The sequence below is a fragment of the Trachypithecus francoisi genome, unplaced genomic scaffold, assembly GCF_009764315.1.
Source record: "Trachypithecus francoisi isolate TF-2019V2 unplaced genomic scaffold, Tfra_2.0 Lachesis_group3, whole genome shotgun sequence".
Classification (NCBI taxonomy): domain Eukaryota; kingdom Metazoa; phylum Chordata; class Mammalia; order Primates; family Cercopithecidae; genus Trachypithecus; species Trachypithecus francoisi.
This window is the reverse complement of record NW_022681468.1, coordinates 124,626,069-124,642,246: the sequence shown is the minus strand read 5'-3', so window position 1 is coordinate 124,642,246 and position 16,178 is coordinate 124,626,069. Positions and strand designations below refer to the sequence as shown.

At 50.5% G+C, this 16,178-nt stretch overlaps 1 protein-coding gene across 3 annotated transcripts in view; it reads left to right on the top strand.

Annotated features, from left to right (window-relative positions):
- The first annotated feature begins 3,298 nt into the window (after positions 1-3,298).
- The window catches only part of ANKDD1A (ankyrin repeat and death domain containing 1A), a 42,594-nt gene continuing 29,714 nt past the window's right edge, over positions 3,299-16,178 (top strand). For 2 of the 3 annotated variants that reach the window (XM_033189767.1, XM_033189766.1), the window contains exons 1-4: positions 3,319-3,383; positions 7,530-7,633; positions 9,146-9,244; positions 13,738-13,836. In XM_033189767.1, coding sequence (XP_033045658.1) covers positions 3,350-3,383; positions 7,530-7,633; positions 9,146-9,244; positions 13,738-13,836 — 336 coding nt within the window. In that variant the 5' untranslated portion in view covers positions 3,319-3,349. Of the gene's footprint in view, positions 3,384-7,529; positions 7,634-9,145; positions 9,245-13,737; positions 13,837-16,178 lie in introns of all 3 variants that reach the window. The other variant, XM_033189768.1, reaches the window with a different exon arrangement.

Below are 16,178 nucleotides of genomic sequence, written 5' to 3'. Positions count from 1 at the left end.
CAACCTAGGTCAGGCATGGTGGCTCATGCCTGTAATCCCAGGACTTTGGGAGGCTGAGGCGGGAGGATCACTTGAGGTCAGGAGTTTGAGACCAGCCTGACTAACATGGTGAAACCCCATCTTTATTAAAAAAATACAAAATTAGCCAGGTATGGTAGCACATACCTATAATCCTAGCTACATGGGAGGCTGAGGCAGGAGAATTGCTTGAACCTGGGAGGCAGAAATTGCAGTGTGCCATTGCACTCCAGCCTGGGCAACAAGAGCGAAACTCCATCTCAAAAAAAAAAAAAAAAAAGAAGTGTGCAACCTAGATCCTTCACATGCACAGTTCACAATAGGGTTTGACCTTCTGTGAGAGTCTAATGTCACCACTGATCTTTCAGGATGCGGAGCTCAGGTGGTAATGCTCGCTCTCCTGCTGTGTGGTCCAGTTCCTAACAGGCCACGGACCAGTACTGGTCGGAAGCCTGGGAGTTGGGGACCCCTGGGATAGGGGATCTGTGATAGTAATTTGCCTTACACAGTTGTGGAAGGACCAGAAGGGGAGTTGGGGATCACAGGAGTCCTTAGCCAGTCATCTGAGAAACCAAGTGTGTCCAGCTGCTGAAAAGGAACCACAAGGATATGCTCCTGGGGAGGTCTATGGGTGATACTAACGCCCTGGGTCTGCAGCCAAGTCTGTGATGGCCTGGGGCCACTGTTGGTCAGCAGGCTCAGCAGCTGGGAAGAAAAACTGGATATGGAGTGAAGGAGAGTGACAGCAGACTGGAAGCCAGTGGTCCCCTCTTCATCCATCACCACAGCTGACTATGACAACCTTCAGAGACTTAACTTTGAAACATACAAATATTTTACATAATTGTAAAGCAAAATTAACATTTAAAAATACCTAAAAAACAAAAGCAAAACAAAATAAACCATTCATGTTGAGTTGGTGGCATAACCACATAGAGAACTATTCCAAGTGACTAAAACTGTAACGTGACACTGTGCCCCTAGAGGGATGTACACATGACAAAAGCTTTACAAAAAACATTTAAACTGTTTTCAGGAATATTATCTTTGGCTAGGCGTGGTGGCTCACGGCTGTAATCCAGCACTTTGGGAGACCTAGGTGGATGGATCACTTGAGGTCAGGAGTTCAAGTACAGCCTGGCCAACACGGTGAAACCCCGTCTCTACTAAAAATACAAAACTTAGCCGCATGTGCACACCTGTAGTCCCAGCTACTTGGAAGGCTGAGGCATAAAAATCGCTTGAACCTGGGAGGCAGCGTTTGCAGTGAGCCGAGATTACGCTACTGCACTCTAGCTTGGGCAACACAGTAAGACTATGTCTTAAAAAAAAAAAAAAAGGGCCGGGCGCGGTGGCTCAAGCCTGAAATCCCAGCACTTTGGGAGGCCGAGACGGGCGGATCACGAGGTCAGGAGATCGAGACCATCCTGGCTAACACAGTGAAACCCCGTCTCTACTAAAAATACAAAAAACTAGCCGGGCGTGGTGGCGGGCGCCTGTAGTCCAGCTACTCGGGAGGCTGAGGCGAGAGAATGGCGTAAACCCGGAGGCGGAGCTTGCAGTGAGCTGAGATCCGGCCACTGCACTCCAGCCTGGGCAACAGAGCGAGACTCCGTCTCAAAAAAAAAAAAAAAAAAAAAAGAAAGAAAGAAAAAAAAGGGGGAGGGGGGTGGCGCAGTGGCTCACACCTGTAACCCCAACACTTTGGGAGGCTGAGGTGGGTGGATGACCCAAGGTCAGGAGTTCAATACCAGCCTGACCAACATGGTGAAACCCCATCTCTACTAAAAATACAAAATTAGCCAGATGTGGGGGTGAGCACCTGTAATCGCAGCTACTGGGGAGGCTGAGGCAGAAGAACTGCTTGAACCCGGGAGGCGGAGGTTGCAGTGAGCCGAGATCATGCCACTGCACTCTAGCCTGGAAGAAAGAGTGAGACTGTCTCAGGAAAAAAAAAAAAAAAGGAATCATATCTTTGATTATTATATTGGAATTGTTATTTTGAGACCGTTTTAAGGGGTTGGCTCAGGGCTCATTAATTGCTAGCTGTTATCATCATGTTATTTTTCAAAGGCCATTCCAAATACTTCCTTCTTTAGGAAGGCTTCCTGAACGATATCTTAAGGACTAATGACTGAAAGATGCTCTTCCTCCTTTGATCCCCAAAGTAGTAACTACACCTATCATGGCTTTTCTGGCTTCTTGCCTTGGGATAGAGATGCCTGAGACCCCATTATCCCTAAATTCAAAGAAGCTGTAAATGCCTTTAAGGCAAAAAGGACATGGACATCCCCCAAGGGTCTGAAGTGCAACCCATTCTGGTGTATTTAATGGGTATCTTTTTGTTTCTATGTGTCTTTGCAAGTCTGTGTTGTTTGATGTAAATGCATTTGTAATATTTTTATTGATATTGTCTTCTAGTTCTTATTTGGTTTGGTTTACTTTTTCTGCCTAGCACTAGGTGTTTAAATCCATGTTGCCACGAATACACCGGGTCCCTTGTTTTGAGTGCGTCACATTTTATCCACCCGCTCTCATAAGAAAGGGCGCTTAGATTGTCTCCAACTCTTAGCAACCACAGCAACACAGCAACCAACATCCTCCTACATGTCCCTTTATGGGCCTGCAAGAGAATTTCAGAGATCTATATCAAGGAGCTGGATTTTAGGGTTCTCCCATAATTTCCCTCATTACTGCCAGACTGTTTTCCAGATTGACAGCCACAGGCTACTCACGCCAGGTCGACAGCTCCATATTCTCCGCTGACATTTGGCATTATTCAGCTTTCTAATTTTTGCCAGTCTTAATGGATGTAAGTGATATCTCATTGTCATCTTTCTGAACACTGAAAAATCCGACCATCTCTTCATATGCTTGCAGAGCTGCTGAGGTTGTGGTTCCTTAAACGCCAGCTCACATCCTTGGGGTTTGACTTTCTGCGCCTGAGGCGGCGGGCCCAAGGCTCATCCCTCCGCCATGAGAGGCGCGAGGAAGGTGAGCCTGCTAGATGCCTTGTGCGCATCTATCTCCAGGGCCGGGGAGGCTGGGCGAACTCCTGGGGAGGAGACTGGGTCAGGGGCACCTGCGGAACTCGGCGTGGCCCCGACCCGCCGGCTTCGGGCGCGGAGCGGTGGGCAGGTTAAGAGAGCAGGAGGAGGGACCTGCATCCTGGTCCGGGACTGGGGTGGCCGCTGCATCTGCGCTCCTAGAAGGCGGGGCGTGGGATCTGGAGGAGCGACCGCCCCTTCCTCTCGGCTCTCCGGGCCCCGCCCCAGCGGACGCACACCTCGCACCCGGGCGCCGGCGCGCGCAGGGGCTGCGTAACGGCGGGATGCAGGAGGAGCTGGCGTGGGAGACCGACGGCCGTGAGTTTGCCTGGCTGGGGGACTGCGGGGGGGGGGGGGGCCGAGGCCGAGAGGACCCCCGCATCCGTTTGGGGAGTGTCAGGGGTGACGTTGTTGCCCTCCGAACGGCCACCTCTGACTTGGGTGTCTGTGTGGCTCCGAGCGGAATGGTTACCGGTCAGCGCACCGGGCCAAGGGAACCTTGCCCGTGCGTCTGGGACTCGGGGGCGCCACCCGCCAGGTGAGCGGGGAGCAGCGGCTGAGAGGTTAGCTACAAATAATAAAGGTCATAGCGATACTTGACTGCGTGCTGTACTTTGTGTGCCAGGCCTTGACCCAGGAGAGGCACGGCCTTTGATCTTCGCTTCGGCCATTTGGGTAGGACATTACGTTATCTTCATTTGGCAGATGAGAAACTGAGGCACAGGGTGTTCAGATGAGTTGTTCAAGGTCACGCAGCCATTGGGTGGTAGAAGTGCTGAAAGCCCCAGCTCACCCGGAATGCTGGGGCTGGATAGCGAGTGGAGACCCCATTGGATGGGGCACGCACTCAGAGGGGAGGAGCCTGACTGGCCACAGGTGGGATAAGGGCAACTCTAAGCCTCCCTCAGGGAGTGCACCCAGTGCCAGGGCCTCTAGGCCGGGCAGCAGCGTCTGTGTGGGCATCAGCTGGCCTGGGGCAGCTTTGGCTGCACTGTCTGGGAGAGGGGAGAGAAGGATTGTGTCGGTGTCTGCACTGTGAGTCCTTGATCCTGCAGCCCTGGCGGAACCCCGACAGCTGAATCCCGGGGCTCTCCCTCAAATGCTCATAGTGCAGCTCACTGGATTCCTTTGAGACCTATAGTGTCCAAAATGCTGGCACACTGCATCTATTCAGCTGAGGGATGTGTTGGGGGTGGGAATGCTCAATCAAGATGCTAATTATTTCAGAGTAGGTACATGATTCTGTCTGGGGTGGAGGATCACTTGAGGGGGCCTGCGAAGAATGTGTAGCAATGGAGTATTGGTGTGTGTGGCAGAGAATTCTGGACAGAGGACCCAGCATGGGCAAAGGCTCAGACAGCTCAGTGGGTATTGGATGTGGGAGGTGGATGGAAGAGATGAGACTGAACTTGATTTCATTCTAACTTAACGTTCTCTGGCCTGGCTCTAGGTAGTGTCTGCTGGCTTCCCACTGGGACTCCTGGCTGTTTGCAAATACAAACCAGGCCAATCCCCCTAAGCTGCAGATAAGACACAGGGTGCCAGACAGGAAGGGAACTATACAGATCTCTTTCTTCACCCTCCCCCAATTTTACAATGGAAGAAACAGACCTACAAGGGGGATATGGCTAGCCCAGGATCCTGCTGCTAGAAAGTGGCAGGGCAGGTACTAGAACCCAGGCCGCTGTAAGCTCACACTGAAGAGGCAGCTCTCTTTGGCTACCAGAATTTGACCCTTCACCTTGGAGGAATAATAGTGATGATAGTGATGGTGGCGGTGGTATGGTCATTATATGCCAGATACTGTGCCAGGGGCTTTCATATCTCGATTCTAATCATTATATTAATCTTGTAAGGAAGCTCACACTACCATTTTGCAGATGAGGAAACTGCCTAACACAGCTAGGAAGTGGTTCACCCAGAGTTGAACCCAGGACTGTGTGATTGCCCCCTGGGGTAGCGACTCTGAGGTCCACAGGTTGTATTCATGAGGCCCCAGAAAGCTCAAGATCCTCTCACATCTGGAGAAGTCTTTGTGGAATTTATCTAGAAAAGCAAACTGCATGGCAGGCCTGTCTCTCACCTCAGTGAATCTTAGCCTTCCCTACCAAGACACTCATCACCTGTCCCTGGATACACAAAGGGGCTGGGTTCAGACATTCATACTGGACCAAACATGAAGGCTGTGGGGTCACTTGCCCTGCAGTAACTATGCAAAGGGCCAGCAAATATTTGTCTGTGTTAGTATGTGTGAGCACTTTGGGAGAGGGGACAGGCATCTATTCGTATGGGGATTGTTGGTATCACTCATACAAGCAGATTTTTTTTTTGTTTCTGTTTTCTTTTTTCTTTTTTGTTTTTTTTTGAGACAGAGTCTCGCTCTGTGGCCCAGGCTGGAGTGCAGTGGTACGATCTCTGCTTACTGCAAGCTCTGCCTCCCGGGTTCACGCCATTCTCCTGCCTCAGCCTCCCGAGTAGCTGGGACTACAGGCACCCGCCACCACTCCTGGCTAATTTTTTTGTGTTTTTAGTAGAGACGGGGTTTCACTGTATTAGCCAGGATGGTCTCCATCTCCTGACCTCGTGATCCGCCCCCCTCAGCCTCCCAAAGTGCTGGGATTACAGGCGTGAGCCACTGCACCCGGCCTCTGTTTTCTTTTTTTTTTTTCTGAGACGGAGTCTCGCTCTGTCACCAGGCCGGAGTGCAGTGGCATGATCTCAGCTCACTGCAACCTCTACCTCCCAGGTTGAAGCAATTCTCCTGCCTCAGCCTCCCGAGTAGCTGGGACTACAGGTGTGTGCCACCATGCCCAACTAATTTTTGTATTTTTAGTAGAGACTGGGTTTCACCATGTTGGCCAGGATGGTCTTGATCTGCTGACCTCATGACCCATCCACCTCAGCCTCCCAAAGAGCTGGGATTACAGGTGTGAGCCACCACGCCCGGCCTGTTTTTGTTTTCTTTTTAGAGACAGGGTCTCACTCTGTTGCCCAGGCTGGAGTGCAGAGGTGCAATTATAGTTCATTGGCAGCCTCAAATTCCCGGGCTCAAGCAATCCTCTTGCCTTAGCCTCCTGAATAGCTGGGACTACAGGCATGTGCCGCCACACCTGGCTAATTTTTTAAAAAACTTTTTTGTAGAGATGGGGGTTTTGCTTTGTAGCCCAGGCTGGTCTCGAACTCCTGGCTTCAAGCCATCCTCCTGCCTTGACCTCCCAAACTGCTGGGATTGCATGCATGAGCCACCATGCCTGGCTCAGAAGCAGAGTTTTCTGGGTTCCTCCTGTGCCCACCTTTGGGCCTGCTGTGAGCTGTGGGTGGATCAGGAAGGGTCAAGTGTGTCCAGAGCCTCCGAAATGCTTGGAGTCTAGCCATGGAGACTAGACATCCTCACAATCAAGAGCCGTCAGGTTGACGGCAGCATGGGGCTCCGGCAGGGATCATCTGGCCCTGGGTCCTCCTGGCTCAGACACTAACCTGCAGTCTGACCCTGAGCTCACAGCTGTGTGTGACAGGGGTGGGCAGGGGGAGCTCTGAGGTTCCCTTTAATCTGAGACTCTGTGCTAAAGGTGCAGCGATGAGGGTGAGAGGAGCAGAGAGAAGAGAGAGACCACAGAGAAGGAAAATTGAGGTGGCCTCAGCATGGGCAGGTGAAAGCTGGTTAGGATATGGGCAAGAGGGGTTGGAAGAGGCTGGGTGCTGTGGCTCACACCCGTAATCCCAGCACTTTGGGAGGCCGAGGCAGGCGGATCACTTGAGGTCAGGAGTTGGGGACCAGCCTGGCCAACCTGGTGAAACCCTGTCTCTACCAAATATACAAAAATTAACCAGGTGTGGTAGCACACACTTGTAATCTCAGCTACTGAGGAGGCTGAGGTGGGAGAATCGCTTGAACCTGGGAGGCGGAGGTTGCAGTGAGACAAGATCATGCCACTGCACTTCAGTCTGGGCAACAGAGGGATTGGAATAAGGGGTGGAGGAGCAAGGAGATGGAAGGTACAGAAGTAGGGTAAACGTGCTTCTGGCCTCACCCGGCACTGGCACGAAATAGGTGGCTCAGTAAATCCTGGCTGTTTTCTACACTAGACTGAAAAGGTGGTTACTGACTCCAGAGGGAGTTAATTTCATTTCCTTCCCCAAGAGCAGCTCTTGGGAGGGTATGTGAAACTTGGATAATGGGGCACACATTTAGGCTGCTGCAAATGGCTTTGCCCTGCTCTTCCGTCTTCGGGGTTTCACCACGTCCTGGTTGCGTGGCTGTGGGATGAGTTAATGAAGAAGAGCAGCCTGTCTGGGGAGGACCCTGACCTTGAGAGGGAGGAGGGCTGTGCTACTCTGCCCCCATTCCTAGCTGAAAGACCCCTGCCCCAGCAATGTCCAGGAGTGGGAACAGGCTGTTTACCTCTGCTGTCTGCAGTGTGGGGGATCCTCCCCCTCATCCTGCACCCCATTTTGTCCCCATAGTGCTTCCTCTGGAGAGGCAGCTCCATGAGGCCGCCCGCCAGAACAACGTCAGCAGGATGCAGGAGCTGATTGGGAGGAGGGTTAACACCAGGGCCAGAAACCACGTGCGTAATGGGCTTCTCTGAATCGGGGCACCTGGGATAGTATCATGATAATGCCAGTACACAGGGGGAACAGTTCATCTGAGCTAGAGGCAGGTGCATTTGCATGTGTTAACTTGGAGGGAGGCTCAGGCTCTGTCCTCATGGCCTGCGTTGTCTCGAGGAATCTAAGGAATCTAAGGCTTAGAGTGGTTGGACCCCCACCCAAGGTCAGGGTCAGGATTCCAAGCCAGGCTTGGCAATTCCAGAAGTCAAACTCTTAACTTCTGGGACCCATCTGAGAAGTTAGAGCCAGGAGGGCTAGGCTCAAAGGTCAGCAGCCAGAAGCTGGGAGATGGGCAAAAGAGGACAGAGATTACACAAAGCATCCCACAAACAATTCATTCTCTCTGTGATAAGTTGTCATAACAGCGTGTGCAGGAGGGTCGGGAAAAGCCTCCCAAGGAGGTGGCTTTTTAAATATTTTCTTTGAGACAGGACCTCACATCACCCAGGCTGGAGGGCAGTGGAACAATCACAGCTCCCTGCAGCCTTGACCTTCCTGGGCTCAGTTGATCCTCCCACCTCAGCCTCCTGAGTAGCTGAGACTACAGGCACGCACCACCATGCCAGGCTAATTTTGTATTTTTTCTAGAGATGGGGTCTTGCTATGTTGCCCAGGCTGGTCTCAAACTCCTGGACTCAAGCTATCCTCCCACCACAGCCTCCCAAAGTGCTGGGATTACAGGCGTGGGCCGCCTCACCCTCCCGGCCGTGGCATTTTTGAGGAGCTAGGTGAAGGACAGTATTCTAGGCAGAGAGAACAGTATGGGCAGAAACTCTGAGGAAGGAAGGAGCAGCTGGGCTCCAGAGAGGGGATGTGGCTTGCCTGAGACCACGCAGAAAACCAGTGCTTCCTTTCATTGTCCCCTCATAAGCTGAAAACTACAGAGGGGAGAAGTGGGCACAGGGGCCACAGGCCAACTTCCCCCAGGCCTGCTTGGATGGCATTTTGAACTGCCAGGGTGGTCTGAGAATGAGGTGGTACATCAGGCCCCTTCAGCCCCATTCTGAGAGAAGGAAGGGGACAGAACCCAGGGACTCCAGTGCCTCTCAGGGACTTGGAGGGTAATCCTTGGCCACATGGGCTTTCCAGCAGGGGCAACAGCAGGAAAAGGCCTAGAGGTGGGAAGTTGCTTGGCATTTCTGAGAAGCAGGGGTGGGCAACGCCAGACCATGCAGCGCCTCATCATCTCCAGGGTTAGGAGTTTATTCTGAGAGCCATGGGAAACTGAAGAATTTTAGATGGGGACAGATGGGGACAGATGGGTCCAGTCATTTTACTATGTTGGCTTTGGTTGCCATGCAGGAGAGGAGCATGCGGCAGAATGGGGCTGGGTGCCCAGCCAGCTGGGGACCAGAGCCAGCAAAGACCCTTCCAGCCTGCAGACCAGCTGTCCTGGGGGAGGGTGTGGGAGGTGGTCCAGGCAGCCAGGTGGCAGCAGCACCTGACAAGTGTCATCTCCCTCCGGGCAGGTGGGCAGGGTGGCCCTGCACTGGGCTGCAGGTGCAGGGCATGAGCAGGCTGTGCGTCTGCTTCTGGAGCACGAGGCTGCTGTGGACGAGGAGGATGCGGTAGGGGCCCTCACAGAGGCACGTCTGTGTGTGCGTGTCTGTCTGTCTGTCTGTCTCAGGGTGGTGGGGGGCACTGGAGATCTCTCTGGGTCTATGAGCCGGTTGCTGAGATTGCTGCTAATATGCAGACATTCAGGTGCAGAGTGGCAGGGAGTCAAAGGCTTCAGGTGCCAGGGGCACTGCACTGGTTCCATGTTCCTCCTATACAGTAATGAAGAGCTCTCCACTTTCAAGGGTCTTTCAGTTCTCAGAGAGCCTTTTCAGTCCCTCATGAAAGCATGTGAACAGGGAGAGGGCTGTAGAACAGATAATTGGGTGGATTGATAGAGGCCTGATTAGCAAAAGCACCAGGAGGAAGGTCTCTCATGATATGCCACAGGGCTCTGCCCTGGCTAACACTTCAAAGTCTTGGATAAAGACTAACAGTCTTAGTTAAACAATTGGCAGGCAGTGTGTTGCTGAGAGAGAGCACTGATGAGTAACGGGGTCTGTAAAATTATCTCTACAGGTTTGGGGAAAAGGCTGAATCTAATAATGACATTTGAAAGGGATACACTTATGGCTTTGTCTACATTTAAATTTTAAAAAGTGCCTGGGCACAATGGCTCACGCCTGTAATCTCGGTACTTTGGGAGGCCAAGTGGGTAGATCACTTGAGCCCAGGAGTTTGAGACGAGCCTGGGCAACATGGCGAAACTCCGTCTCTACCAAAAAATACAAAAATTAGCCAGTCTTATAAACTGGTGTCTAAATAAATAAATAGGTAAAAATTTTAAAATAAAAAATAAAACCATAAACTTCCCTGCAGCGACTTAGTTGTCCATGAAAACAATTTTCTTTGTTCCGGCTTCTCTCTGCTCCCAGGCCGCGCTGTGTGGGGGTTGGTTACTAGTTGGGGTTGAAGTGAGGCAGCAACCCTTACCTCCCCATTCCCCAATCCTGTCTCTTCCCTGTACCTGCTTAGGCCTCATTTAGGGATGCCTTTAGGAGCAGAACGTCTAGGATCCTTCGTCTGAGCTCCCTGGTGAAACACTAGAGCCTCTTGCATCAACTCTCTCTACTCACAAAGACCCCCACTATCACCACTATGCTGTTACTTCTTCCTTCGGAGGTTTAGTGAAAAAAGAAGCTATGAGGGAGAACAGTAAGAGGGGGCCCTTTTAGAAATCCTCCCTGTTGGCTGGGCGCGGTGGCTCACACCAGTAATCCCAGCACTTTGGGAGGCCGAGGCGGGAGCATCACCTGAGATCAGAAGTTCGAGACCAGCCTGGCCAACATGGTGAAACCCTGTCTCTACTAAAAGTACAAAAATTAGCCAGGTATGGTAGTTCACGCCTGTGATGCCAGCTACTGGTGAGGCTGAGGCAGGAGAATCGCTTGAACCTGGGAGACGGAGGTTGCCGTAAACCTAGATTACAGCACTGCACTCCAACCTGGGTGACAGAGTAAGACTCCGTCACAAACAAACAAACAAACAAAAACCTCTCTGTTTCTTTTGCAAATGGCAATACGTAACATTTTGAAAAATAAGACAGCATGGTGGACTTGCCTGCTGTAGTAATGTGGTTCAGGAGATACTGGAGAAAGGAAATCCTGTTGCTGGAGGAAGATCTCTAGTGATATGCCACAGGACTCTGGCCTGGATAGTTCCTAGGAACTATGTATGTGGGGAAAGCTGGTTTAGGACTGTGACATATCCAGGGGGTCCCCACTGTCAGGAGGCTCTGGCTCCCATGGCTCTCGCTCCCCCAGTCCTGAGCCTTTACCCTTTTTATTCCTGAGCGCCTGTGGACTTCTTCCTCTGGACTCTGCTGGTGCTTGTTCTTTTTCCTCCCTCCTGCAGCCAGCCCACAGTTGCTGATATTCTACCAGGCGCTGAGCTCTGAGCCAGTGCTGGGTCTCCTGGCCTCTTCAGCTCTAGTTAAGGCCAGATGTAAACCCTCATTTTTTTTTTTTTTTTAATTTTAAAAAATGTGCCCCAATCTTGGATGATAGACCCTCATTTGAGGCTCTTTGCTGGGTCCAACACCTTCCCTAGGATTTCAGGAGGAAGAATTTAAATGCTTGTGGTCCCTACTGTCTCTTACTTTTGGTCAACTTTTGGCATCCTCTTGAAATTTTGCAAATAGTCCTTTGATTCCACCCTGGCGTCATCCCAAACATGGTGCCTCTCCCTGGGACTCCATTCACAGAAGGCTTGTAGTGTGGGATGGCTTTCCAAACTGGGATATAGAGGGGACCTATATCACACACAAAAGCAATGTAAAAATCCTAAAACCCCCTCTTTGACATTCTGTTCTTTAAAGGCCCTTGGTTCTTTCCTTGCCTTAGGCCCAGCCTCTGCTCCCCTCCCTCTCTCCAGTGCTGTCCTTGTCTGCACCGCCCCCTTCCTGCCTCCAAATTCCCGCCTGTTTCTAAAGCAGAGCAGAGCAACTCTCTTTGGATGTTCGGGAGCCTGCTGATTAGTGAGTTCCCTCTGAGTTTCATCTTTTGCCTCAACCCTTTGTCAAGGCTTTTACCCAAACACAGTTCCCTCCCTAAGAGGAATTCTGGTGCCAGCCGCTAAGACCCCTTTTCTTGGTACCCCTCACAAAGGCTCCTGGTGGAGCCACACCCAAGAAGGCACTGCAAAAAACTATTCCCAGGATCTGGCTGGCTCTTGATGTATCCCCAGAGCTGAGTTTGGAGGCCTGGGGTTGCTCTTCACAGAGAAGAAAAGACTCCAGGGAGGTGGGGGAAGTGCAGAACCCTACTGCAGTGGAGATCACTGAAGGGGCTCTGGGGACCCTGGAGCACGGTGCAGATGTGGAGGAAGAGCACCCTGCAAACAGGCCCGGGGCTGCCCTGAGTGGAGCCACAGACATATTTTCAGTTGCTCCAGAGAGTTGATGAGATGGAAATTGCAGGAATGCAGATTTCAACAGAGCTCGAGGAGGCATTTCTTCCTTTTCTTTTTTCATTTTTTTTTTTTTTTTTTTTTTGAGACGGAGTCTTGCTCTGTCGCCCTCCAAGCTCTGCCTGGAGGAGGCATTTCTAAGAGAAGCCAGTGTTTGACTGTGCAAGGATGTCTCGTGAGGTGTGTGGTGCTGCAGACTTAAGCTATCTGCTTTGAAGATATTCTGTGGGATTTTTTTTTTTTTTTTTTGAGACAGGCTCTCACTCCGTCACCCAGGCTGGAGTGCAGCGGTGCAATTTTGGCTCACCGTAACCTTTGCCTCCTGGGTTCAAATGATCCTCTTACCTCAGTCTCTCAGGTAGCTGGGACTACAGGCATGCACCACCATGCCCAGCTAATTAATTTTTTTGTAGAGACAGGTCTCACTATGTTGCCCAGGCTGGTCTTGAACTCCTGGCTCAAGCGATCCTCCCACCTTGGTCCCTCCCAAAATGTTAAGGTTACAGGCATGAGCCACCATGCCCAGCCTCTATGGGAGATTTAAACAGTCCATTCTTAAACACCGGTCCAGGATAAGGTCTTCACCAGTCATAGCAAATCAGAAAACAGGGACAATATATTTTTCATGAAGCTACATTTGTTTTTTGTCTTTGTTTGTTGGTTTTTGAGACAGGGTTTCGCTCTGTCACCAAGGCTGGAGTGCAGTGGTGTGATCACAGCTCATTGCAGCCTCTATCTGCTGGGCTCAAGTGATCCTCCCACCTCAGCCTCCCAAGTAGCTGGGACCACAGGAGTGTGCCTCCACGCCTGGCTTATTTTTAAAAAATGTCTGTAGAGATGGGGGTCCCCCTATTTTGCCCAGTCTGGTTTCAAACTCCTGGGCTCAAGTGATCCTCATCTCACAGTGTTGGGATTACAGGCGTGAACCACCATGCCCAGTTATGAAACTTTATTTGCCAAGAATATATTCTAAGATTGGTTCCTTACAAATTTTTTCTTCTAAAATGGTCTTTCTTTATGAAATGATGATGAGAGTAAATGGCAGCCTTTTTGTTTGTTTGTTTGTTTTGAGACGAAGTCTCACTCTGACGCTCAGGCTAGAATGCAGTGGCGGATCTCAGCTCACTGCAACCTCCACCTCCTGGGTTCAAGTGATTCTCCTGCCTCAACCTCCCAAGTAGCTGAGATTACAAGTGCCCACCACCATGCCCGGCTAATTTTTGTATTTTTGCTAGAGACGGGGTTCCACCATGTTGGCCAGGCTGGTCTTGAACTCCTGACCTCATGTGATCCTCCTGTCTTAGCCTCCCAAAGTGCCGGGATAACAGGCATGAGCCACCGAGCCTGGCCAGCAGCTGTTTTATTTTTAAGTTTCATTTAGCAAAAAATAAATTTAAAAAGTTTGCAACAGTACATCAGCCTCTATTTAAAAACCAAAAAATCTTGGTATTTAAATTTCTAAAGCTTGGAGCTCCCTGCACTGAGTGGCACTTATAGTTCCTTCTGGTTGTTTGGTTTAATCATAAGGCACAGGGCCTGGCTGGCACGGCCACGCCTTCCCACATTCTTCTCACCTCCTCTATGTCCTCTCCCCCAGTTTGGGATGAACGCGCTTCTCCTGTCTGCCTGGTTCGGCCACTTACGAATCCTCCAGATCCTGGTAAACTCGGGGGCCAAGATCCACTGTAAGAGCAAGGTAAGGCCTCAGCTGGTAGCCCTCTGTCCCCTCAGCTCCCCTGGCCCTGGATGCAAAGGTCTCCCCCAACCTCTGCCCCCCACCTCCGCTTGCCCCTCCAGTCCCCCACCTGCCTTTGCCTGTCCCTCTTTCTTCTGATCTCCCCCACCTCTCTGTCCTATTCGGTGAGCTGGGACAGTCCCCAGCCCTCTGGCTGGCCTCCGTGTTTGTAGGAGAGAAATCAAAGTAACTCCCTCAGACGGTAGTTAGGAAAATTAAATGAGAAGGAGGTGAGGTCTCCTCCACCCTCCTGCCAGGCCCCGTACCCCTTGTGCTCAGTGTGGTGGGGTGAAAGGAGCAAAGCATCATTTACCAAGTGTGGTATGGTGGGTGAGTTACTCTATCAGCCTGCACCGTGGTTTGAGGGAGCAGGGCCTCAGCAAGTGAGAGTGCCTGGAATCCCTCCGCTGGTGGCTCACCTTTTAGGGTGTCAAGTCGCCCATAGGAAAATGCAAACATTTCTGGGCCAAATCCCTCAACCAGGAGTTCTCACATGGGTTCTTGGAGAAAATTCAGAGGACCTATGAACTTGGATTGGAAAAAAGTGCGTATTTATTTTGGCTAACTTCTTGAAAATTTAGCATTTTTTTCTTTCTTTCTTTTTTTTTTTTTGAGATGGAGTCTTGCTCGGTCACCCAAGCTGGAGTGCAGTGGTGCGATCTCAGCTCATTGCAACCTCCGTCTCCTGGGTTCAAGCAATTCTCCTGCCTCAGCCTCTAGAGTAGCTGGGACTATAGGCACGTGCCACCACGCCCGACTAATTAGCATTTTTTTCAACGATGAATGTAGGTAATATTAGTACTTGTGACTTTGTCACTAATAGCAAATGTAGCTGTTTTCGTATCACATGAAAGTTTTTGCAGTTATCTTAAAATACTCCTTACATTTATCATTACATTGAAATTATGGCAGTGGTTAGACCCTCCAGTAGATCTTGTTGTTTAACAGGTCAGTAAGGAAGCACATATGTTACTAGATTGAAAACTTGGTTTGTAATATTTTGATAACTTAATTTCAATATAATTGGTTTCCTTTTATGGTAGGCAGAATAATGTCACTTCAAAGATGTCCATATCCTAATTCCTAGAACCTCTGAACCCCCGGAAACTAACACGCCAATAGGAATTTGTTGGGTGTGATGTGATGTGTGTGAGGTGTGATGAAGGAGGCAGGGGTGGAGCGATGCGAGCCACTAGCCAAGGAATTTGGTCAGCTTCTAGAAGCTGGAAAAGGACAGGAAATGGGTTTTCCCTTAGAGCTTCCAGAAGAAACACAGCATTGCCAACCCAATTTAGACTTCTGACCTTCAGTATTGTAAAATAATAAATTTGTGCTGTTTTACGCCTTGAAGCTATGGTAATTTGTTATAGCAGCAATAGAAAATGAATACGCCATTGTAAGCCTGTTTATTTGATTAAATTTTTTTCCTGTATAATTTTTTTTTTGCATTTAAGTAAATGTTATTCTGAGAAGGGGTCTATAGGCTTCACCAGATGTAAAAGGGTCGTGGCACGTAAGAGGTGTGTCTCATGCCATTGTTAGGATCCTGTTGGCAGTGGTGGGAGTGCCTGAAAGCATTTGGGTTGGAAAATCCATCCCAGAGAACCATGTCCCTATGTGGTGGGTCACAAGATCTGAGCCGGAGTGTGGGAGGGAGGGGCCAGCAGGAGGGTACCCTGTGAATACACCCAAGTTCAAGCTCAGGGTTCTGCTGTCTGGTCTTGCTGGCCTGGCCTGGCTTGGCCTTGGAAGGGCTCAGTGGCCCTGGGGAATCCAGTGTTGTCTTGATGTAGTATACTGTAAACAGAGTTGTGAATGAGCCTCCATGTTCTAGAATGAGGAAGGCAGGGTCTTGGGTGTATATGGAGGGTGAGGTTCTGAGTCATGGACTCTTCTAGTTAAGCAGATCCCCTCTATATTCATTTTCTGTTTTTGGCAACAAATCACTCTAAAATTTAAAAGTAATGAATCTGAAAGTAACGATATATTATTTTCCACAATTCTGTGGTTGGCAGGCAGTTCCTGTGGCTTTGCCTGGGATCACCTACAAGGCTGCAGTCAGCAGGTGGGTGGGCTGGGGGCTGGCTGGCCCTGGAGGGTCTCACTCACATGTCTGGAGCCTCTGCAGGAAGGGTTGGAACGTCTGGGATGGTGCGGCTAGTTTCTCCAGGTGGCCACTGATCCTTAGGGAGTCCAGCATAGACTTCCTTACGTGTCTGCCTCAGGGCAGCAAAAGATCCAGAGCAGAACTGGCAAGGGCTCTAGAGGCTAAGGCTGGAAAGCCACGTGGTATCACCTCCATT